This window comes from Gavialis gangeticus, unplaced genomic scaffold (genome assembly GCF_001723915.1).
Source record: "Gavialis gangeticus isolate Ggan-Ray unplaced genomic scaffold, GavGan_comp1, whole genome shotgun sequence".
In the NCBI taxonomy this organism is placed as follows: Eukaryota; Metazoa; Chordata; order Crocodylia; family Gavialidae; genus Gavialis; species Gavialis gangeticus.
In genome coordinates this window covers 60,782,198-60,807,182 of record NW_017729033.1, presented here as the reverse complement: position 1 = coordinate 60,807,182, position 24,985 = coordinate 60,782,198, and the positions used below count along the sequence as shown (strand labels likewise).

Genomic DNA, 24,985 nt, shown 5'->3' with positions numbered 1-24,985 from the left:
AGGGGTGGAAAGGAGCAGTATCAGCAGCAGGCAAATGGCTGTGGCAGGTGGGGAGAGAGTGGGAGCAAGCAGAGTGCAGCGACAGCTGGGCAGGAGTGCAGAGCCATGCTGGTGTCCCAGGGCCAACACCAGTGGGGCCCAGAGTGGGACGGCAGGAGCATGAGGCAGGAGCTGGCTGGGGCTCTGGAGCTGGGCTGGGCTGTGCCAGCAGGGACAACAGGAGTCAGCTCAGCTCTAGAGCCCCTGCCAGCCCATGGCCCACACTCCTGCCACCCTCTCTAGGCCCCCGCTGGCCCTGACCCTGGGATACCAGCACAGGCCTTGTGCTCCCACCAAGCTGTTGCTGCACTCCACGTGCCTGCTCGCTGGTCCTTCCCCCCCGCCCCAACCTGCTGCAGCTTTTCCTGCCTGTGGTGGCTGCTGCTGCTCCTCTTCACCCTGTCCCCATCTGGCAGCTCCAGTACCACATGGTTCCCACATGGGCAGCTAGCTCAGCCCGACCCTGAGGACTGGGGTGATTGCCCATGGTCCTCCCCTGCCTGTCCCCCTCCGCCCTTCCCTGAATTTCCCTCCAGCGGAGAAAGGCAGGAACAGCCCCACAGTCCCAGGCCAGAACCCTCTGCTAGGCAGGGGCTTCCGGCTGGGAGTGGTGGGGGTGGGGCCAGGCAGGCCTTGCTTCTGCAATGCTTGTTCTTGTTCCTACCAGCAGCTTCCCCTGGGTCCTGTTGCCGCTGGCTCCTGTCATTTTTGACAGGCAGCCAGGGGTAGATCAATACTAATTTTCTAAAATTTTTAGGGGCTTCTTGGGCTAGATTGAATGGTGTGGCGGGCAAGATTTTCCCGCCCCTGCTATAGGCAGCAGCCACTTGTTTAGTTATTTGCACATTGATGAGAAGGATATTGATACCTGCCAGTTTCCTAGTCTTAGGGATAATAAGTGCTTTGACATTTATAGAAGTGTAAGCAGCTTGGTGCACTTCCCACAAGTTACTTTGGGGAGGATTCTCTGCCTCATCAGTGGAATATATGGGACTGGATTTCAGCAAAATATGGAACATCCCACAGAGTCTGATATACTGGAAAGGTCTGGTCCAGTACCACAAAAATGTGATTAGTCCAAGAAAAGCATAAAGTGAGGAAAAAGTAAATAAGCTGGAAAATTTCATGTCACGGGTTGTGATGAAGTATTTTTGTCAACTTTTCACTAAACTGATTATCACTAATTTTCATATCTGATTTTAAAAGTATGAATTTTCATTTATGCTTTTAAACCCATAAAATATATGTATGTTCTAAATTTCTACATTATGCATATATATAAGAGATTGAACCACAGTTCCTTAAGATAATACTAATACAGTAAACATTTCTAACTGAGACTGTTTAAAGACATTGCTGTCCTTTTCCATACGTAGAGACAACAGTCTCAAACGTGGAATGTAGTTTCTTGTGTTTTCATTAGGTGCCTGTGGTTCATGCTTGAAGTTTTAATGACAAAGAATGAGAACAATAGCCATGCCTTCATGAAAAAGATGGCAGAAAACATCAAGCTTACCCGGGATGCTCAGTCTCCTGATGAGCTGAAGGCAAATGAAGTAAGAAATATTTCTCAAATGATTGTAGGATGAGGAAAAGGTTTTGCAAGCTGTTGTTGAATAAACCTTAAAGATGTTTGAAAGCACTAAGCAAGAAACTTTGATAGCCCTCCAGAGGACAGTTTGTAATGAGCATGTATGTTTATGTGCAAATCAGCATTTTTTTTTTAATCTAGAGATTTAGATATTGGTATACATTTCCGGCAAAAAAAATGCTGATTTTAGCAGAACACAGTAGCCAGTAAAGTTGAACAAATTTCATTTAAATATTGTCTTTTATTCACTGTTGATTGTTTCATTGTAGCTTGTAATTTTCAATTTTGTGTGACATATTAGACAGCTTCTGCTGTTTGGGGAAACAATGTAATATATAGAAACTTCTGCTCAAGCATGTTGTATACTAACAGGAGGGAAAAACTGTTATATCTTTGAGCAACAGCCATTTAGAGCTATAAAGAACTTCTCTCTTTTTTTTTTTTCTTCGAAGTACTGAAAGTAAACTGGAAACTGCAGACAGAAGTAAGATACCTAAGAAGTAGTTAAGGGTAAAATATGTCTTCAGAAGCAAACAGAGAATTAATTCTGCTTGATTGTACAACTGTAACGATTACAAAGTACATGTTAACAGTATCTTCTCTCTTTTCTCAGAAACTGTACACAGTATGTGATGTAGCGCTGTGCGTAATCAACAGCAAAAGTGCTTTATGTAATGCAGATTCACCGAAGGACCCTGTACTGCCTACCAAATTTTTTACACAACCTGAAAAGGTAATTTTGACTGGTCATATTCCAGCTATAATAAAGCCATTGTGTTCTGGCAATAAACTGAAAATACAAAGGTAAAAATGCAAAAAGAGCAATAGATTCAAATTTTATAACTTCATATAGTATGTATTTGCCTCCAGTAACTGCTTAGTTAGTGCACTTACCTGAAGAGAAATCTTTTTATTGTATATAAGCATTAGCCTATTGGGGGAAAAAAGATTTCTTTGTGTCTGAACCTAACATCTTCCAAGGCGTAAACCACTCGAGTTCTCTGGGTTGGACCTTAAATGTTTGTTATGTAAGAGAACGCACTTCAAAATTTCCAACAGCCTCAACTAAGTTGTGTTATCAGCCTGTGGAAGGGTCCCTGTTATTTCTTGTGTTAAATGATCAATTTAATAGTTTCTTTGCATCATTATGGACTCTCTTTGGTCTGGGGAAAGCCAAGCAAGTATGTAGAGAGAGTGTTTTCATTCATTCTGATTGACTACTTTAAGATATACTCCTAATCCAGATGAACTACTATTTTAAAACCTCTTTGTCTTCTTTCTCCTCTTAATGTGCTTCTCCCTAAACCAGTAATAATAGCTAGAAACAAACATATGCAACAGAGATTGTTTTTGCTTAATTTCAAATTATTCAAGTTATTAGAGGAAGAAAAGGAATTTGAAATTGAAGTGTCATGGTGTGATTGGTATCACTAAATACAAACTTGTTTAGTTCTGGAACACAAATTTTATTTTGCCCTATTGGATGAAAATACATTTTTTGGTAGGAAGCTGTGCTAAATCCTAACTACAGTACACGAAAATTAGAAAGACCTGTTGAAAGTTTGATATTAACAATTCATTTGACAAAATAATTCCTTCATGCTTGCATAGAAAAAAAATTGACACTGAGAAAACAAGTGCAATTTGATTTCTTTTATGTTTTTCTTACAGGATTTTTGTAATGACAGGGATTATATATCAGAAGAGACGAGGGTTCTTCTTTTAACAGGAAAGGTAATATGTTAATTTATTTAAATGACTATATATTTATATGTACTTGTTAATAATAAGTGTTCTTGTTAAGTTTCTAAGAATAGCGAAAAACAGTACAGCAGTTTAAAAACTATTACCAAGTTTTTTACAATGTATTTGATATATTTTAATTCTTAATAATAATATACATGCATTTCTTTTATTAGTGTCTTAAATAAATGCCTTTATCTTGAGACAGCATTTTGTGGGAGGTGGAAGCAGCTTGCTATCTGGCATTGTTCATCCTGTGCACTGTGATCTGCCAAAAAAAAGTAATAACTAATCATATAATTCCAGACTGCATCATAATGTGTTGCAGAAGCAAGATTGCTTAATTCTGGACCACTTCCTAATTTTGAAAGACTTTGCAACACTAATATTTTAATGCATCTCTTAATGTTATGGTATTAAATCTTAACTTCAGGCTGCAAAAGATCTTAGGAACATGGCACCATCCTGTAGTTGAAAATACTTGCAAAACTGCAGAAGCAAAAAAGTTGGGGGCAAACTGCTAGGGAACTCTCATCTAACCTGTCCTGCTCTATTGTGTATGTAGTGTGGTAGTCTGGTACAGAGTTGATTCTCTTACTCTTGATGAGCCTCTTGTCCACTGACCTATTTGTTTAGCATGTTTAGCAGGTAATACTTTTCAGTCCACAGCCTACTTTCAGGGGTGCACCGATAGAAATTTTTTGGGCCAGTACCAGTGCCCAATTTTTTAAAGGAGCCATATTGGCAAATACTGATCCGATTCCAATATGCAGCTGGGCAGCTTGGAGACCAGTGCCAGACTGGTGAGTCTGGTGGGGGAAAGAAAAGTGGGGAGGGGGGCAGATTGAGGCCCCCCCGTAGTAAGGGAGGGAAGTGGGGCTGGGCAGGCACTGTTCAGCTGGGGCAGGACGGAGCCACAAGCAGCTCATCTGGGGGGGCTTCCGCCCCGTACACACCCTGGGAGGGCACAGGGGGCATATGCACCCAGATCTGTGCTCAGGGTGGGGTGGGCTGCCGCTGGGGCTGTGCCAGCCTCTTCCCAGCAGAGGCTGGGCTGGGCTGCACTCAGGGTGGGCGGTGGTAGTGCTGGGAGGGAAGTACAGTGGGGCTGCAGCCACCACAGAATTCACCATAGCCCCCCTCCCTGTGCCACTGCCCTTCCCAAGCCCAGCCCAGCCCAGCCCCTGCCAGGAGGAGCCTGCTGCAGCCCCAGCCCACGGTGCCATCCCGCCCCTCCCCATGCGCAGATCTGGGGGCATGCATGCCCCCATGCCCTCCCAGGGTGCATGCAGTGTGGGAGCTGCGCCCCCCAGATGAGCTACTCGCAGCTCTGTCCCACACCTTGACCTGCCCCAGCTGAGCAGCATCTACCCCTGCCCTACTCCCTCATCGCAGGGGCCTCGATCTGCCCCATGCCCCTTTTCCCTCCACTCCTTCTCTCACACCAGACTTACCAGCCCAGCTCTGGTCTCCAAGCCACCAGGCTGCACACCTGGCCCTGTGCATGCTGCAGCTGTATATATGCACAGGGCATTTATCAGCCACATCAGGCAAAAATAAAGGCCAATTTCCTATCTAGTCAATTTTCCCTAATATCAACGCCAATCCGATATGGGATCGATGTATTGGTGCACCTCTATCTACTTTAGGCAGAAGCAAAAGTGTTCTGTTTGGAATGTGACTGACATGAAGCTGCTCCTTCAGGAATTTTCAAGTTTTCTTCCAGACTAAATTAATTTTTCCATCAAATTATTTTCCCATCTCTTTAGTAGTTGGAACTTATTTAGCAGGAAACTAGCAAGTGAGAGGAGTGATAGCTGCTAGATGCTCACCTTGCCAGCAAAAGAACAGGAGGGTCTGGTGGCAGGGAGGAAATCACTGAGGGAATTGGTCTGGGGAAAGCTGAAGGTCAGCACTGTTAACACTTTTTCCATACTGAGCCTGTGGCCAGTGACTAATGAGAGAGGATGCAATGACAAGAAGGAGAAGCAGTACTGGGGAGCATGGGTAAGCCCAGGAAATCCACAGACCTCTTCCCCCACAAAAAATCTCCCAGTAGTCTGAGCATCACTCAGAGACCATGAAACGAGCTCTGCAGCCCAGAGCAGGTGAAAATTGGAAAGAACCGTGCTCAGCAGCAGGAGAATGAAGCAGACCTCCATAAACAGATTGGAAGAAGATTAAGGGAGCTGGGGTAAGTTTATAGGAGGATAGGATGATAGAAAAGGGAGTACAAGCTTTCCAGTCAGAGGTGTTTGCAGTCCCCAGGTTGCACTAGTGAAAGGTCTCCATTTATCCTGTGCTTCTGGTTTATGGAGGTTTGCTGATTACCACATGGGGCTAGGAAAGACTTTATTCCCCTCTTATTGCTGCTGGTGCCTGGGTCTTTTTCACCTTTCAAATGCTGATGCTGGGACTTTAAAAATCTAGAGGTTCCTGGTTAAAGCCTTGTTCCTTGGCTCAAGGTCAAACTTATTATCACCACATTTGAGACCAGGGAGTAATTGGCATAGACTCTGAGGGCTTTCACCTACCTCTGTCTGTAGCAAGGGAATGGTCTTCTTCCTCAGATCCCACAACTACTTTAACAAACTACTTAACTGTCCTTGCAGAGGCAGGACAGTGTTCTCATCCCTGTGCATTACCAGTGACAAGTTAAAGGGTGTTGTTGATGTTTCAGTCATTTTGCCTGGCTGTGTGAGAGAATTTATTTCAGGAGTTTTTAAGAACAGACGAACACTTGTCTACCCTAGTTTGACTTGAGCAGGAGTCTGGACTAGATCAGTGATAGTCAACCTTTGGGCTCTGTGGGCCAGATGAGTGGGGTAGGACCAATCCATGGGCCGGAATGACTCCCCCCCATGTTGGAATAGGCCTCTGGGGCCCAGTGCTACCTCCTTTTGCATGGCTTCATCCCTGGAGGTCTTGCACTGCAACTCTCATGCCAGGATTGGTTCCTGGGGGCCCAGCACTGCCCCCTTCCAACAGGATTGCATCCCAGGGGCCTGGCACCACCCCTACCACCTCTCTGCACCAGGATTGATCCCCAGGGGCCTGGCACTGCCTCCAGGCACTGGGCTTGGTCCCTGGGCTACCACCCTGTCCTACCTCTCTGGCTGGGAATGGTCTCTGGGACCCAGTCCCGACCCCCTTCCAACCCATTGTGTGTAAGATTTGGCTCTGGGGCCCAGTATCTCCCCTCTCTGGCCCTGCACACTAGGGTCAGGTGCCTGAACCCCAGGGGTCCATAAATTTGGTTTTGAAAGAGCAGGGCCACTGTTCTGCTGTCAAATTTCTGGATCAGTGAGTAGCCCTGCAGGCCACATGACATGAGTTCGCAGGCCGGATCTGACCTGCAGGCGGGGGCTTGAGCATCCCTGGACTAGGTGACTCTGTGTTAAGGCATTTTCGTACCTTGCATAAAAATATCCAGTTACTTAACATGTGTATAGTAATTGCACAACCCTAGAACTAATGGGACCCAGAATTTACTTGCAAGTTATTATTCTATCCTGTAGTAAAACAAATATAGTATCTGAAATTTAAACAAAGAGAGTGAATCAAATTTTACTTGTTCCTTTAAATATGAGTATTGAGTGACTGTTCAGTTTTTCAGTAGATTGGTGCAATATTAATTACTTTTAATTTAAGCAACAAAAATGCAACAGCATTTGTATTAGGTGTAGATGAATTTGAGAGAATAATTTGCCCCTGTTTTTCTAGAGTTGCTAGCTAGGCTGCTTTCAGAGATTTCTTATAGACAGTCTGAGGCCACCTGCAAGTGTTATGTTTCTCCTGGGAGAATTCCCATTCTCCAGTAGAAATGACAAGTATTCAAGTGTTCATTCAGTTTCTTCTACAGGAAATATACCCCTTTCAGAGAAGATTTTTCAGGTGTCAACTTGGAAAAATCTCCCTTTAGAGAGAGATTCTCCTGCAAGAACGAATGCTTATCCACCTCCATCCCTGTCCCATGAGAAGGAAAGCAGGAGCAGCTGTTCCCTGACTGTTACCCAAATGGTGACTGCCAGTTTGAGGGACTGGGGGCCTTGTCCCTCTGCTCCCCTCCCCTCCCAGACAGGTCTGGGAGAGGAGGGCTGCAGCAGCTGCCCTATTCATCCCTAAACTACAGACTTCCTCTTCCCTAAACTAAGAAGGCTTTCTGATCTCTTCTAAGGGATGCAGGCTACAGCTCTTAAATTGCCACTTAGGGGGTGAGCTGCGCCCACTCAGGATGGATAACAATCAATGATTTTTTAAAATAAAAAACCCATATTTTTATTTAAATGAGATTTTTTTTTTATTTAATCGTACTTTTAAGATTTTTTTTAAAAAAACCTATATAAAATAGTTTAAATTTAAAATATGTTAACTCAAAGATATTATTATGAAATGGAGATTATAACTTCTAATTATATATGATTTGACACAACATATTTGTGTAACCTTTTTAGAAAAGTTGTATAAATAGGTCACAACAGGCCATGGACTATATTTGTGGCCCAATCTTGTGGAGTTCCCACCGGCTTCTCTATAGATTAGTAAAGATTAAAGAAAACCACTCTATGCAATGGGACTCAGCGCTTATTCTACAAGATCCCTTTAAGCATCTCTGTGATGCTTAGTTTCAGTTCTCAAACTTTGGATTTGTCTCCAGAGATAACATCCTTGTTAACAGCAGTACAGTATATGGAGATGAGAGATAACAGACCTGATTACCTACCCATCAGCCCTCTTGTCTCTCTGCAAGTTTGAGTACACAGTCAAGCCCTTACCTCTCTCTAGAAGTGAAAAATGTCAAGAAGTTAATCAAATAGAGGATATCAAACAACAAGAATGCACTTTTTGTAGAAAACAATGATTAAATCGAGGCCTGACCAGTGATTTAAATTGTAATTTAAATCAATTTGATTTAAATCAAATCTACCCTGCCCCCCATGCAGCATTTTCAAACCTGGCCCCCACAGGCTTCCCCTTGCCACCCCTGCTGCCCAACTGTGTGGTGGAGACAGGGATTGTAAAGCCCATGGGCTATGGAAGCTATTCCCATTTCAATTTTCAGCCTTATGGGCTTAAGTGCTGCTCCTACCACCCAGCTGAGCAGCATGGATGGGACCTATCCCCACACTTTGTGTACCACCCAGCTGGCCAGCACACGTGATGATTTCAAACATGAGGAGCCAGGAGTAGGAGTCAGGGAGGCTGTCCCTAGTTCTTCTTCCCTGTTCCTCCAGCTTTAAATCGACCTGTGTAGCTCATTTGGATAGTCCATAAAGCAATTTAAAACTGGAGTGGGGCTGTCAATTAACAGCCTGCCCCTTTCCAGGAGAGAAGTAATGGGATAAAGCAGGGGTGGGGAAAATACAGCCCACAGGCTGGATCCAACCTGCCAAGGGATTTTATCCAGCACACAGCAAGTCCCTTGGCCCTACCAATCCCAGGAATGGGGTGTAACCTGGGCTATGGTGCATATGGCCAGTCCCACTGCCCCCTGGCATGCAGCAGGGTAAGGGCAGCCCAGTAGCCAGGCTCTGCTTCCTGGCAGCCCCAGCAGCAGGTCCTTCTGGCTGCCAGCACTAGTGTCTCCACTAGTCCTGACCCTGCTGCCCAGGTAACCCCAGCCCATCCACCCTGAACCCACTGGCAGGGGCACCAGATGGAGCAGGCAGGATCTCCATGGAGACCAGCCAGGACCCCTCAATCAGGGTGTGTTCAGCTGGGCAGATTAGATAGTCATGAGCAGGTGAGAAGCAGCATCCAGGACCAGGATGGGCAGGTGGAAGCTGGGATCACAGGGCAATGAGGAATATAAGGCTGGGGCCCAGGGCAGAGCCACAATGCACTCCCCACACATCCCTGTCATACAGGGAGATGATTGTGGCTCTGCTGTGGGCTCCAGCCCCAATGCTGTCACAGTCCTGCAGTCTCCCCCAGGGCTCCATCTCATGTGCCTGGCTGAGCATGTCCTGCCCATGGAGACCCCCGGCAGTGGATGTGGGGCAGATGGGAACAAGCTGGATAGTATCAATTGCACCCCCCACCCAGCCCACAACAGCTCACCCAAGTTCCTAAAGTGGCCCTCCAGCCAAAATAATTACCCACCTAAGGGGTGGCCTAAAGAGCAGACTTCAGCCAGGGACCTGGAATACATGTATACTTCAGCTCCTTGAGCTATTTTTCTAGTGATAAGAATTTCAGGTAAATTCTTAATGGTAGAAATGAATGACTGTCCATTAAGGTATAAATGTAGGCTTAGCAATTCAGCAGGGTTACATTCTTTCACCATTAAAAGTACTGTAGTATACTTTTTCATGACTTAAAATATCAATATTTATGATAATTACTGTATTTACTTGAATCTAAGTCAACCCTGAATTTAAGATGACCTGTCCAATAATTTGATTCTGTATATGGAAAATACAAGGTATTTATAAAGTCCTTGTGCAACTTTAATAACTTTAGATGTACGCATGATAGAAGTAAACTGTAAATGGCAATCGAAAGCATAATTCATTAAGTTTAACACAATACAGCTCAAACATCTAGACTTCAACATAACCACCATCTTTCATGAAACATCATTCAATCCAATTTTCCCACTCGTAGAAAACATTTTCCAGTTGCTGCTGAGTGATTTCATGAAGTAAATTTAAATAAAATGAAAAAATAATATGCTTACACTGTACTAAAAAACGTAATGAATTAATACTTTCAATCACTGTTTACAGTTTGCTTCTATTATGTATATCCAAAGTTATTAAAGTTTAAAGTTGCAGAAGGACTTAATAAATACCCTGTATATAATAAATTTGTTATGGTTTTCCAGGTATAGAATCTAATTATCAGAGGGTTGTCTGGAATTTGCCCCTCCCCACCACAGCAGGGAAAGCAGTGGTTGGGAAGATCAGATGGCCCCCTTGCATTCTCCCCCCTCACTTCTCCCGGCAGCCTTTCTGCCCTCCACCTGCAGCTCCCCGCAACCTCCTCTCCCATTCCCCACAATTTCTGCCCCTTCCCTCTGCTCCCCAGTCTCTGCATGTTTCCTTCAACCCCTAATCCCCCCACTTACTGTCAGTAACTGCTCAACCTTTGTTTCCTCCCAGAGCACAACACGTGGAAACATAACCTTTGCTGGCCACGCAGCTGTGCCAGTACTGCACTAGCAGTGCCACCGCTGCTGATTGGCCAGGCAGGGGACAAAGAGTCTCTATGTACTCCATGCCCAGGAGGGAATCCAGCCTGAGCTGAGCTGCACCTGACAGTTAACGGGGAGAAGTGGGGGGCAGAAGTGCAGAGGGTGGGGCAAGAGGCTGCTGTGGCTCTGACTCTGGCCCCAACCCAGGCTCAGGGCCAGAGTCAGAGCCATGGCAGCCTCCTGCCCCCCACTTCATACATAAGGCTAAGACAAGGGGCTTTCCCCCTCCCTCATACTGATGTGGGGGAAGGAGGTGTCTTAGCTTTGGGTAAATATGGTATGCAGTAATGCATAGTTACATGCAACACAATGCAAAAATTAGCAAACGAAAATTAAGTTTAATTTAGAAATATGTGAACTATGTTGTTTTATAGCTTTTCATTTTACAAGAAGTAAATTCACAAATGTAGTGTGACACTATTAGATTTTCATGATCTTCACAGTTGAATAAAAAGTGTTTTAAACAGCATTTGAAAAGGAGGGATGGTAGGAAAGTATAAAGGAAAGGGAACCATGAATAATACACATTTGGAAAAAAAGGTAATTTGTACAGCATTTAACTTGGGTCAGGAATTCATAGATTTTAATTACAAGAAGGACCACTATTATTCATCTGGCTTGACTTTTTAAGTATCTTGAACCCAAAATTTTACTGTACTATCCCCCATTAATCTCAATAGTTGTTTTTTTTAATAAATAACATCTTCCCCCATTGATCAGATATCAATACAGTGTGATAACTGTTGTTTCCTTTTTTTATGCCTGTGTGAAATTCCTTAAAAGTAACAAAAATCAACTAGGAGGGGACATGGCAGTTACAGACAACTAAATGTACTTTGTGGGGTCTTGCCCATCACACTTACTAGTTAAGGCAGATTTGTAACTGAGGTTGAAGGAGTCACTTGCTATAGGGAGTAGAATAGTTAATCCTCACTGGACTACAGGAAATATTTAAAAAGGGGGGGGAAAGAGTGTGCATTTAAAACTCCTGCTTTTATTCCTTTAATAAAACTAAAGTCTTTGTGCATTTCAGCCAAAACCAACAGGGGTATTAGGTGCAGTAAACAAGCCATTATCTGCAACTGGAAGGAGACCTTATATTAGAAGCACAGGATCAGAGACTGGAAGCAACATTAGTGTAAATTCAGAGCTGAGTTCTCCTGCAGGTAACAGATCAAGGTATGTGGGAGATTTTTACATGGGTTCAAAATATTGGGATGTTTTGGTTTGGGGGTTTTTGTTTGTTTTTTAAAAGTATTGGTGGATTTAAACAATCAGAACATCATATTTTAGCAATGAAGTTATTTATTGATAAAGAAAAACTAACGGCTATATCTATATGTATGTGTATGTATATGTACATATATATGTATATCTCATTAATATTATACATATTACAATTACATTATTAATAATAAAGCAGTTAGCTTGTTATGCTTTTATTCTGTTCACCCCACTAGCACCACCCCTTTAGCTAAGTGGAACTGCACTGCGTGCCTACACTAAACACAACGGCACCTCATTTATCTATTTAGAATCTTGTACTATGTCCCTGACCTTGGAATCAAGGCCTTTATAAATGAAAATATAGGCTGTTTACAGATGTTTAAAAGAAAAAAAGGTTTGCCTTGGACTCCACACCAAGCCCAGCACATACCCAGAAGAGGCATCGCGCTAGTTTGACCTGGTTCCCCCAACATGTGTAGAGATTGGGCACTTCAGCAGAACTTTTTTGGCACTTTTGTCTAATAGTTGAATGAATCAGCTGTTAGATAAAAGAGCCAAATAAGCCCCACTGAAGTGCCCAATCTATACAGATGCTGTGGAGCTGGGTTGAACTAATGTGCTGCCTCTTCCAGTAAAGCACAGTGTTTGGGTTTTTTTTAATTATGTCTGTCAGCATCCATATTTATTATACACATTAACCATTAACAAGAATGCTTTTAGGCAGTTAAACTTTGCAACCAAATGTTTCTGGTATGTAGGACAGCATTAATTTTATTGCTTCAAGAATAAAATGATATCATTATTTTTAAATATAATTCTGCCTCATTAAAACAGAAATAACTAATAGCAGATTAAGTAAATTTAAAAGGACTGTGATACAGGACTAAAATGAAATGAGTAAATGCTGTTTATGTTGTTGAACAGAAGGAGGCTTCATTTTCTAAACTAAAAAGCGCCTGCGCTTCAGAATTTTACAGTTGAGATTTAGTTTTTGAGTGAATGAACTTGAGATGATAATGGGTTAAAGGAAAAAAATTGAGTACAGGCTTTTGGCTCATTAAGTTTTCTTCTGTATCTGTTTAGAATGTTGCCTTCATCTGAGGCAAAGGTTGCCTGGTCCTGGAATTCACAATATTGATCCTGAATGTTTTTACTGGAGGATTTGTGGGACTTAATCCTTTTGTAACCAGTAATCTGTGAGTTACTGGTCCTGGTCAATAGATTTGTTCCTATCTCCTATTATTGATATTGAACTTCAAGTCAACACTTACATAGCTGAACCATTTTGAGAAAAGAGTTATGAAAATGAACATAGATACATTTTCTTGCTTTAGGCTACATCCTTTCTGTTATGTTTATCATAAAGAAAAAACTAGTTACACATATTTCTTTAATTCTTCTAACAGAGAACAGAGTTCAGACATATCAGAAACAGGGGTCAGTGAAAACGATGAAAACCCAGTGCGGATTATTTCAGTCACACCAGCAAAGACCGAAACTGTAAAGAACAAGGTAAATTTCATGTTTTTGTAAGTGAATCTTACTTACCTTTGTAGTTAATCTGCTGCATGTATTTATATAGTTTATTCCAGTGTTTCCCAGCTGTTATTTAAGGGAACTAGTAAGGCCTCATCACATTTTATTCAGTCATCTCATTTTCTTTGTAAAAACACCTTATTATCAGAAGTGCTAAGGATCTTCATCAAACAAAAGAATATATACCATGTGTTCAAAAGCAGTATGGACTACTTGAGAGAGTTACTCCTTATGTCATAAAATAGTAAGTTGGAGAGGGTCCAGCGGAGGGCAACAAAAATGGTGAGGGGGCTGGGGACATGACTTACGAGGAAAGACTGAGGGAACTGGGCTTATTTAGTCTAGAGGAGAGAAGCCTGAGAGGGGATTTAATGGAAGCCTTCAAATACCTGAAGGAGGTTTGAAAGGATGGAGCTAGACTGTTCCCAGTGGTGGCAGATGACAGGACAAGGAGCAGTGGTCCCAAGTTGCAGCAAGGGAAGTTTAAGTTAGATATTAGGAAGAATTTTCTCACTAGGAGGGTAGTAAAACACTAGAACAGGTTACCCAGAAAGGTGGTGGAATCTCCACCCTTGGAGGTTTTTAAGACCCAGCTAGACAAAGCTTTGGCTGGGATGATCTAGTTGGGGGTGGTCCTGCCTTGAGCAGGGGGTTGGACTAGATCAGTGTTTCTCAACCTGTGGGTCACTACCCAAAAGTGGGTCACAAGAATATATGAGTGGGTCACGAACAAACTTTAAAAATGGATTATCCTTTAAAGGAGAAAAACGTAGGAAACTGGGTTTTCCCTTGCAGGCTCTCAAGGGTTCCAGCTTGCAAGGGGCTGCTTGTGGTTGCTTGGAGCCCCTGATGCCCCACACACACCTGGGGCATGTGGAGCAGGGGGGCCTTGCACAGTGATTTGGATGAGGGGGTGCAAAGCACCCTGTTCAAGTTTGCTGATGACACTAAGATGTGGGGGGATGTGGGCACAATAGAGGGGAGCAACAGGCTACAGTTGGACCTACACAGGTTACAAGGATGGGTGGAGGAGAACAGGATGGGGTTTAACACAGACAAGTGTAAGGTGATGCACCTGGGGAGGAACAATCGGCACCATACATACAGGCTGGGGAACTCCCCTCTTGTCAGCACGGAGGTGGAAAAGGATCTGGGAGTCATTATTGACTCCAAGATGAACATGAGTCGGCAATGTGGGGAGGCGGCTAGGAAGGCCAACTGCACCTTGTTGTGCATCCACAGATGCATCTCAAGCAGGTCCAAGGAGGTGATCCTCCCCCTCTATGTGGCACTGGTCAGGCCGCAGCTGGAGTACTGCGTCCAGTTCTGGGCGCCGCACTTTAAGAGGGATGTGGACAGCATCGAGAGGGTCCAGAGGAGGGCCGCTCGTATGATCAAGGGACAGCAGGGTAGGTCCTATGAGGAAAGGTTGCGGGACCTGAACCTGTTCAGCCTTCAAAAGAGAAGGCTGAGGGGGGATCTTGTGGCCTGTTATAAACTCGTTAGGGGGGATCAGCAGGCGCTGGGGGAGTCCCTGTTCCCCTGAGCGCCGCAAGGAGTGACCAGGAACAACGGTCACAAGCTGGCGGAGGGAAGGTTTAAGTTGGACATCAGGAGGCGCTACTTCATGGTCAGGGTGGCTAGGGTCTGGAACCAGCTTCCAAGTGAGGTGGTGCAGGCTCCCACCCTGGGGATTTTTAAGAGGAGGTTGGATGACCACCTTACTGGGGTCGTTTGACCCCAGTACTCTTTCCTGCCATGGCAGGGGGTCGGACTAGATGATCTGCTCAGGTCCCTTCCGACCCTAGAAACTATGAAACCTACCCCCTGCCCCACACACTGGGAGGCTGGGACCTGGGGTGGGAGGCAGCGGGTCAGGAATGAGGGACACTTGAGTCAAGACTGGCCATCAATATTTACAAATGGGTCCTGGTACAAAAAAGTTTGAGAACCACTGAACTAGTTAACCTCCTGAGATCCCTTCCAACCCTAATTTTCTATTATTCTAAGTGGAAGAAAAACTGCATTTCCTGTGTTTTTCAGTTTGTTTCACAACCTTAGTATTGTTTAAAGTGAAGGCTGACCTGTATCCTTGGCTAAAGCCAATGTCTTGTGAAGAGAGGTAGGTAGGCAGAATATCACAAGCTAAGTAGTAAGAAGTGTTCCTTTCACCATTACATTTATGTTCATCTCACTTGGAGAGCCACACAAAATATGATTTCAACCAGGAGCACTCAGCCCCTGGCCCACAGGTCAGATCTGGATGCTAGTGCGGTGTCATGCAGCTTTCAGGGGGCCCCATGGGTCTGGAAACTTGTCAGTAGGGGAGCGGTGGCACTGCTCTTCTACTGCTAATTTTCTTTACCTAGACCTCTTTAAGACTAGCTGTGATACCCAGTCCTCTACCACCTCAGACTAAGGTTCTGCAAAGTGTAATTTCTGAAATTTTACAGGTAAGAGTTTTTCCCAGAGTAGAATTTTTTTGAAAAATTCGAGAGAATTAGGTGAGGCATTTTGGAAAATGACAGTTTCAAAAAATGGTATTCTTGCTCTTTAAAATGCCTTTAGTTGAGATTCTTGAAGCTATAGGGGATTTAGGTAGATCTTTTTCCATTAATATCAATTTTAAATGCCACAGCCACATCACTTGTTTTGGCAGAGGTTTACAAAAACATTATATGAATTCTAAATTACTTCCTGCAAAGTAAGGAAAAGATGTCAGAATTATGAACTTGACTATGAAATTCTTTCTTATTTTTGATAACATTTTAAGTTCTGGTACCTGCTCTGTAATTATGTCCTTTTATCTCAGGCATAGAGTAATGAATAATTACTTGTACTGCATGAACAAGGAGATGCAAAACAGTATGTTGTCAGTTACATAGTGATCAGATCCATTCAGGGGTGTCTGGTAATTCAGTTGTATCCCCTTTGATTCCTGGTGTAGGGAAGAAAGGCCCAACTCCTCATTGGTGTGGCAGCCATGCGTGGCTGTGAGGAAGTGAGTGCAGGTGTCCCAGGCCCTCTCTGACTCAGTGCTGGCCAGACAGAGATGTAGAGATCTACTTCCACTACCTGGGCAGAGCAGGGTAGGTATAGGAATAGTTGCTGACTACCAGAGAGCCCCAGTGACAATGGTGGGGTTACCTGACAGCTTAGTCTCTGCATGCTCCAGCTGCTGCTTTTCTCTCTTGCTGCAGAGGATGTGAACCAATGGCTTGAAGTTGCAACAAAGTAAATTTAGATTGGATATCTGGTAAAATGCCTTCACTGTGAGAATAGTGAGGTAGTGGAATAGACTGCCTAGGGAAATTGTGGACTTTCCATCTCTAGAGGTGTTCAAGAAGAGGTTGGATGGGGATGATCTAAGTGCGACTATGCCTGTTTTCTACTGTGGGTATTTCTCATGCTTCTGGGCTTTGCTGGTTGTTCCCCCTTGTCTCTCTGCTATAGGTGTCAGGAAGTTTTTAAGCCTCCCCCGAGTCATTGGGTATTGGCTACAGCTAAGGCAAAGGACTTTAACTAGGGTGTGCCAATAGGTGGAGGAAGAAAATATTATTGGGGGGGGGCTGGGCCTGTGTGCACTTGCACGTGTGTGCACACCTCCCTCTCTAGCAGATAAGTCTGTCATGGGGAAGAGACCTGAGGGGGGGGCAGATCAAGGCCCCTGCGGTGAGGGAGGGAGTGGGGCACAGGTTGGGGTGAATGGGACCCCCATAGGGAGGCTCCCACTGCTGTGTGCACCCTGGCAGAGGCCTGGGAGGTACGTGCTCCCTGGATTTGTGCATGAGGTAGAGGCAGGCTGCCGCTGCAGTCTGGACTCTGCGCTCCACTACCACTGCCCCAGGAGCAGTGCAACGCCATGTGCCTGCCACATGCTGACTGGCAGGGATGAGCAGTTGTGCTGCTTCCAGGGCAGCAGCAGCAGAGAACAGCCCAGCCTGCAGCAGCAGCCCACCTCCACCCTACACATAAATCCAAGGGGCACATACCCCCCAGGCCTCCACTGGGGTGCATGAAGTGGTAGGAGCCTCCCCATACCTGTGGATGAGCCACCCTGGCTCCAGGCATCCCACAGCCCTGGGACCCCATTCACCCCTGGCCCTGCTTTTGCCCCATTCTCTCCCTCACCAGGGGGGCCTTCGTCTGCCCCCCCCATCCCCCTTCCCCATGACAGACTTACTTGTTGTGATGGGCAGTATTCTACATGCTGCTGGGCTGCTGCAACTGTGTATCTGTGTCTGTGTGCACCCTTCCCTTCCCCCCCCCACCCTGCTGCAGCTGCCTGGAGCTGGCAGCTGGGCTGCCCTGTGGCCCTCTGTGCTGCCACATCTGCCCTGCGTTTTGGGGGGGGTGGCTAAGCCCCGTTAGCCCCAGCCTTCAGCCACCTATGGCCATGTGCTAGAAGCAAAGGCAGAGGTTCTTGGCTACAGGGTCTGACTCTTGCCCCTCTGCTCAGAGTTAAACTCATCACTGTATTTAAGTTCAGGAAGGAATTTTACCCCATGATTAGCTTGGTATGGACCATGGGGGTTTTTTGCTTTATTCTGTATCAAGGGGTGTGGTCCTCTACCTGGGCCCCCATAAGTGTAGATCAACATTTTATAGAAGCAGGGCATTGGCTGCTGTGGTTCCTGTGCTTTACTGGTAGCAGGTAAGGGTGTTAGATCTCTGTTGTGTCAGGTTTGAGGGTAGTCTGATGTAGACTTTAGATCAGGGACGGGCAAAATAAGGCCCATGGCATTCTGTCCAGCCCATGGGACCCCTAAAAATTTTAGAAAATATTTATCTGCTCTTGGCTGCCTGTCAAAGACAGCAGGAGCCAGGGGAAGTAGGACCCAGGGGGAGCTGACAGCAGGAGACAGGAGCCCAGCCCTACCCATCCCCAGCCATTTCCCTGTTTCCTGCCCCTGCCCTGCTCCAGTGGCTCTCAGCTGCATGGCTGCACTGGGCCCTGCTGGTACAGCTGTGTGCGTACATGCAAAGGCAGGGGCAGTGTGTGTGTGTGTAGGCAGGGGCAGTGTGTGCGTGTGTTCAGAGGGTGAGTCCCACATGCACCCACACCATACACGCAGACCCTGCACCCCCTCACACACCAGCCACCTTCCCCCCACACAGCCCTCCACAAACTCCATACCCACCCACACCCCACATATGCACACACATACCCACATGTTCCCTCAACCCACGTACCCATAGCCCCCAACAAACCCATACCCACCCCCCCACACACATTATACAAGCATAAGACTTCATTTTAAGCTATTATGCAATTGCTTCTATGTGCACTATACAAATGCAGGTAAACCAGGGCAAAAGTATTTTTTTAAATCAAATTAATGAATGTTGTAGATGTTCACTTTTTAGAATATAATTTGATATTTTTTCTGGTTCCAGGATGGCAAAACCCCTTGCTAAAAGGAGTTCTTCCAGGGGCAAGGGGAGGGACTTCTGGTGGCAAAGGTCAGGGGTTAGGGGGCAGGGCTTCCAGTCCCAAGGTGGTGACCAGGGGGCAGGGCTACCCATGGGGCCCTTGACAGCTTACTAAAACTCAGAGCAGAGGGCTGCTTACTATCTGAAATAATTGCCCAAACCCTGGTTTAGATTATGGTTATATAGGATGGTTTGGATAGAGATGATCCTGTTTCAGGCAGGGAGTTGGATGACTTTTGGAGGTCCCTTACAGCCCTGCTTCTCTATGACTATGAACGGGGCATGAGCTCCATGCCAGTTTGGAGAATTGCCAGACAGGAGGACCCTAAAAGCCCATGCCAGGCAGGGTTCTCAACCAGGGAATGGGGACCCTGTACCCAGCTACAACAGTTGGTTGGAGTGCTGGGAGCTCTAGCCATGTCAGGTAAAACCACTGTCACTGAGGTCTGACCATCAAGATGCTGGTGGAGCTCCTGGCTATCAGGGGACACTCAGGAGGTCTAGGCAGTGAATAGGCGCAGAGAGGGTGAACCCACCTGTCGCTGCCACTGTCTCTGACTGACCTGGGAACAGGGGGTAGGGTGCACCCCAGGGCTGTTCCTGCGAGCTATAGCTGGAGGCTGCTGGGAGTAGCTGTGGGAGGTGCCAGGCTAAGCTAAGACAGCAGCAATGGCAAGCAGTTTCCCTCTTGCTGCCTCTGCTCCTGGCCAGCAGGGGAAAGGAGGGAGAGGGGCAACAGGGGGAGAAGGAAGGAACCTGCCTGCCGTCATACAGTCCACCTCCCCCCTTGCAGCAGAAGCCCCCTGCCGGGCCAGTGCAGGACACCTAATGGGGCCAAGCAGGAAACAGGGCAAGAAAGAAGGACCTGTTTACTACTACCACTGTTCCCAGCTGAGCCCAGCCTTGCATAGCTGCTTCCAGTAGCTGGAGACCCTGGGCCAACATGGGGACTCCAGGAGGCTGGTCTGGGACCAGGTTCAGGAAGGAGGGACCTGCCAGCCACTGCTGCTGTACTCTGCTGTCCCAGGTGGAGCTGATCCAGGCACAGGGCCACTCCTGTCCCACTCCAGACTCAGGCTGCAGGGCGCAGCTCTGTTGGGTGCTGAGCTCAGCTGGGGACAATAGCAACCATGAGTGGGTCCCTCTCTTCTGCCCCTGCTCTCTTCTCAGTCCCTTCCTCCACAGTGTCCCCTGCTGCCCCCCTGCATGGCAGCGGGATGAGCCATACCTCATCCCCCCTGCCATGGTCTATGGGGCAGTGCTTGTAGAGTCCTGCTGGAGCTCCATTTTCTTAATCCTGGGATGGATTTGTGGCTGCTCAAGTATATCTTCTGTGGATGTGAAAAGAGACCATGAAGGAGAACTGCCTGCTTAGAAATATGAAGGAATGTGTGGGTATTGGTCTTACCATGATCTTAAATACTTTCAAACATCGCAGCTAGTGGGAAAAATATGCATTGCATCAGACATTAATAGTTCCATGGCTCTGTTGTATTAAGCTTTAAACAAATAAAGTATGCCCAAAATATCACTTTGGTATGAATTTTGCTGAAACTAAATCTGTGGTAATTGTGTTCTTTGGATGGATTGTTTTATTCTGCTTAAGAAACTCATACTTGTGACTGAAGTACGTAACAGTCCCAACTTGTCTTTGTGGGTTATTGTTTTATACTTCAGGGGAACTGATTTTATTTTCTAGGAAATTAATTCTGATCAGGCTATTCAAGGAAACAGCACAGAACGTGGTAAAAAAAGAACAGCTGCAGCACCTGGAACGGAGAATATTCATCAAAAACCAGAAGAAAAAGCAGATGAAACAGGACCAGCAGCTCCTCCCAAACCCAGGAGAGGGCGTCCACCCAAATCTGAATCTCAGGGCACCACTGCAAAAAATGATGAAGCAAATAAACCGCCTGGCAGGGGAAGGAAAAGAGCAGCAGGCAGCCAAGAAAGTCCAGGCGGTTTAGAGGCAAGCAATGCCAAAGCTCCAAAACAGCAAGACATAGCAAAAAAACCAGCACCAGCACAAAGACAAATTGATCTACAAAGGTAAAAAAAAAAAATATATCCAAAAATAAAAACATCTTTCCTGTTCCAAAAAATATTCTGAACTTTTAAAATGTGATACATTCAACAAGCATTTAAACGCATGCATTTTCCTATAGCACATACTATGCCCTAGCATGTTGCAATCTGAAGTATTTTTCTTAGGGCCCTGGCAGATGTTATACTGAGAATGCAGTTAACCTGTTAATCATGCTATAAATGGTAACCAAACCACACACTTAGGGAATTAATGGTGTGACAAAACGAGACAACAGCAACAAAAATGTTTCATAAAATATGTGAAACGCTTCTGTGACTGGTTTCCATAGCATCTTTAATTGAACACGTGGCAAAGTAGCCTTGCCATGTAGCGTGGTGCCTGCAGCATGGGACTACATACACCTCATGGCATTAGGTGCAGATTGGGAACTCATCAGCTGATGGCTCTGCCGTGTTAGCAGGCTGACTAACTAACTGAGGTGCAGTTTTGCATTGGGGCTGCACCTCGTGGTTTTCAGGGTACCGAGGCACGGGGAGCCGCAGGACTCACTGTGCCACAACCGGCCCTGCAGTTTTCCCAGGGTTTGCAGAACAAGGCATGTTGAAGTGCTAGGTCAGGGTGAGCAACAGGGTCTCACCCTGACCCGGCATGTGAATGGTGCCTTAGCCTGTAGCTCCCAAGGGAGCTGTGAGGCCAGGCAGTCAACCTACCAGCCTTGCCTGTGCTCAGCTAAGCTGACAGGCATGGAGGAGAGTACAATTCCCTGGCAAAGGAAACCCCAGGTCTCCCTTCAACAGGAGCCCTGCTAACACCAATTCGTTTGAAAGGTTCCCATTAAAATAATGACATGATTGTTGGAGCCAGGGACCAATCCCAAACACACATCCTGCCATGCCCATGTTGGGTTTGGATCCCATTGCACAATTGTTTCAACATCTGCCAGGGGCCTGAAGAACATACATGCACTGAGAACAAGTTCCAGAGCAATGAATGCACATTTCTTAGGTATGGTTCACGGTCCCCTTTGCTGGGGACATCACCATCACACTATCAAAGAGTGAATAGTTTTGGATTTGAGATTTTTTTAATGCTGTTCACTAGTGCAGATACACATGAAATAAGGGTTCAGTTCCTGCTTGTTTACATTGGGTAATAAACATGAAAAATTCACTGAATCCTTGGTGAATTCAAAACTATTAAAATTTGTTTCAAATTTGATTTTTCCTGTTTGTTTAATCCACATGTGTCATGAAACTATCAGCTTTGATAACAATCTGAAACTGCAGGATTTTTACCTGGTATTTTTTCATTTTCTGTACATGCTCCTTGATTTGATCCATTTCTTAAGCGTGCTTTATATTTGAAATACAAAATGCACAAAAAATCACTTCAAGGAATTGGCTTAACATATCTGTGATAACGTTTTTAAATGTGAAAGCATGCCAAGTGTGAAAATGTTAAAACATGCTAAAGAATTAGATAATGTGCCAAAAGAAATTAACTCTGAAAAGAGAAATTCAGCATCTTCAAAGCAGTCCAAAGTCATGTGGACCTCTGATCAGCATACCAAGCCTACCTCTTGACTGCATTAAAATAGGACATTAAAGAGTTAGGAAGTTAGAGACTGTGATTTCTGGTTTTTAACTACCTCAAGTTGTGTGAAACACTATCTTCCCCAGCCCCTTTCACTGCGCTACTTCAACACCAATTTAAAGACAGATAAATAATTCAGTCTCATAAGGGAGTGTATTAGTATACTTTTTTCAAACAAATGCATTTTACACTTCTCCTTGAAATTCTGTAGTATGTAATTTTATGTTAAAACCCTTCGTACATATGCTTAAAGGAACATTATTAGATAGTTTCATTGGCAGTATTTAATAGCTGAACTATTGTTAAGTGTGTTAACATTTTTCAGAAGCCAGGTTCTGGGAAGTGATGGAGATTCACTGTTGGAGATAGAATCAAGTCCAGGATATTCCCCAAATTATATGGATCATTTTAAAGCCTGTGGGAGCAGCCAGGAAGACACTGAGGATGCAGAGCTAGCAGAGGGAGGCTTCCTTAAGGTGCATCAGGCAGCATATACAGGGCTATTTCATATTTTTATTGTAGTTTATGTGATAGGGAGGCAAAGAACCCCCTTCTCTTTCTATAAAAATAACTGTAACAGAAGTGTGAAACGTAATATATAATTTACTTATAACTATGAAACTTATTTGTAGGTGTTAAAAACAATTAATTGCTGACTTACTACTTTTATAAAACAGAATAATTAAATCCTATTTTATAATTTACTGTCTCCATTCTCCTATATTACTGTCATATGATATAACAGTGTAAAATGTTTCCTTTAAATGGACTGAGGCAATGCCATTCATTTATGATTTGTATATATTGTTTGCTCAATTTCTATAGCCAGTTTTTGGTTAAAACATGAAAATTTGCAGTAGAAAAATGGAGTAATTAAAGCAGTTCTGTGACTATTTTAGAAGGTAAACTATAGAGCTAGAAGGGAAAAATCAGAGGTGAAAAGTCAAAGAATAATAATGTAACTTTACATGTACACTGTGGGAGGGGTTTATTGTTCAGAAATAATTTAAATTTCTTTGTTTAGATATTTAACTTGAATTCCATTTTTCCCCCAATAAGGTAAAAAGAAAACTTGCTCGAAAAGGGAGGAAATGAAGGCCAAATAAAGGCATGCTCCAAGCTTCTGCGAAAACTAGGATTCAGAAAATTTCCTGTACAGGAACTGAAATTACTTCAAAACACACAGCTTTCAGCTCTGAAAACAGAAAGGAAAACTATGCTTCCCTTTCATATGAAATTAATCCTTCTCAAATGGAAATGTAAAGCAGAAACTCTTGAGAAAGAGGCTAAAAGCATCTGTACTTATTTCCCCAGAGACTTTTTTTATGAAAAGTCAATAATTAAGCAAATTGCTTAACACTTGGTTCCAGTTCCTGCTGTCTGGAGTTTAAAAGTGTATTTACATCATTAATTTTCATGCTGCATTTTTTTAAAGAAAGTCAGAAGAGGTCCTTACACTGACATTGAAAATCCATGATCCTAGAGCCAGGTTTCCCCATGATTTACAAGAGAAAGTAGGAGTCTACTGAATGGATTTTAAATGAGACTAGAGGAAAATCACATAAAATATTTCTTTGCTTTACTTTTGGAGACTGTTTTATGTATAATTCTTTCCGCCTGCCTACTTTTCTGCAAAAATAAGATGTACAGATTTCAGTTCCCTGCTTTGAAAAGTCATGTGGTGGCAATTTTATAAATGTTGCTTTCTGATTTTTATCAGAGTGGGAAAATAATCACTTAAAATTATTATTGATTTGCAAGTAGACATTTCATTTTTTTTAATTTTCCCTCCATTTTAGTTTAATATAATTTGCAATAAATGTACATATTGATGTTTGTTTTATAAAAACATATATCACTTTTAAGTGTTTTTACTCCAGCGGTTCTGTTGAAATATTCTAAATTTTAAAGGAGTAAAGACAGTCCAGCATTTGATTTTATAATGTTTGTCACCAGATTTTTATTATTGATGTAAAAAAGTCAATTTTTAAAAACAGTTGGACTTTGGCAGCTTTGTAAGGAAAGTTGGAAATGTTTAGGATTGCTCTCAATTTTAAGCATTGTGCTGATTGGAAGTAAGTCTGTTTTGCATTTTGTCTTCCTGTCCAGGCTCATCTTTAATGTTTATTTTAGAAGACTGTTGCATCAATATTATGTTCCCTGGCATTGTTCAGCATAGATACAGTGTACACTTTTACGTACACATGATCATATTTAAGTTTGTTGCATAAAATAAATGCTTCTAGGTGTCACATAGTGGTGCTTTTTTTTCTCTCCCAGAATCTCCTTACCATGTTTTTGTTCATATTCCTGGGTGTGCGTAAGAATGTCACTTTTGAGTAAACAGGCTGGGGTACAAGCATGTACTTGGTCAAAGGGTTTACTTGTGTCTGAAATTATACTGCTTAACCTCCTTCCAAAGTTCCTTTTTTTTCACCCACTCAAAGTTCCCTTTTTTTTTTCTGCATAGAGGATCAGGTGTTGGACCGGGACTCAGGATTCTTGGGCTTTTTGACCAGCTGGATGACCTTGAGCAAGTCGCTTCATTTCTATGCGTCTGTTACTCCATTCCTCTTTTATA

General features: G+C 44.2%; 1 protein-coding gene across 2 annotated transcripts in view; it reads left to right on the top strand.

The window, feature by feature from the left end:
* PDS5A (PDS5 cohesin associated factor A) overlaps positions 1-24,660 on the top strand; it is a 156,759-nt gene extending 132,099 nt beyond the window's left edge. The window contains exons 26-33 of one of the 2 annotated variants that reach the window (XM_019526167.1): positions 1,463-1,595; positions 2,244-2,363; positions 3,302-3,364; positions 11,602-11,747; positions 13,202-13,307; positions 20,464-20,813; positions 22,730-22,880; positions 23,464-24,660. In XM_019526167.1, coding sequence (XP_019381712.1) covers positions 1,463-1,595; positions 2,244-2,363; positions 3,302-3,364; positions 11,602-11,747; positions 13,202-13,307; positions 20,464-20,813; positions 22,730-22,880; positions 23,464-23,499 — 1,105 coding nt within the window. In that variant the 3' untranslated portion in view covers positions 23,500-24,660. The remainder of the gene's footprint in view (positions 1-1,462; positions 1,596-2,243; positions 2,364-3,301; positions 3,365-11,601; positions 11,748-13,201; positions 13,308-20,463; positions 20,814-22,729; positions 22,881-23,463) is intronic. The other variant, XM_019526168.1, reaches the window with a different exon arrangement.
* Positions 24,661-24,985: the final 325 nt, after the last annotated feature.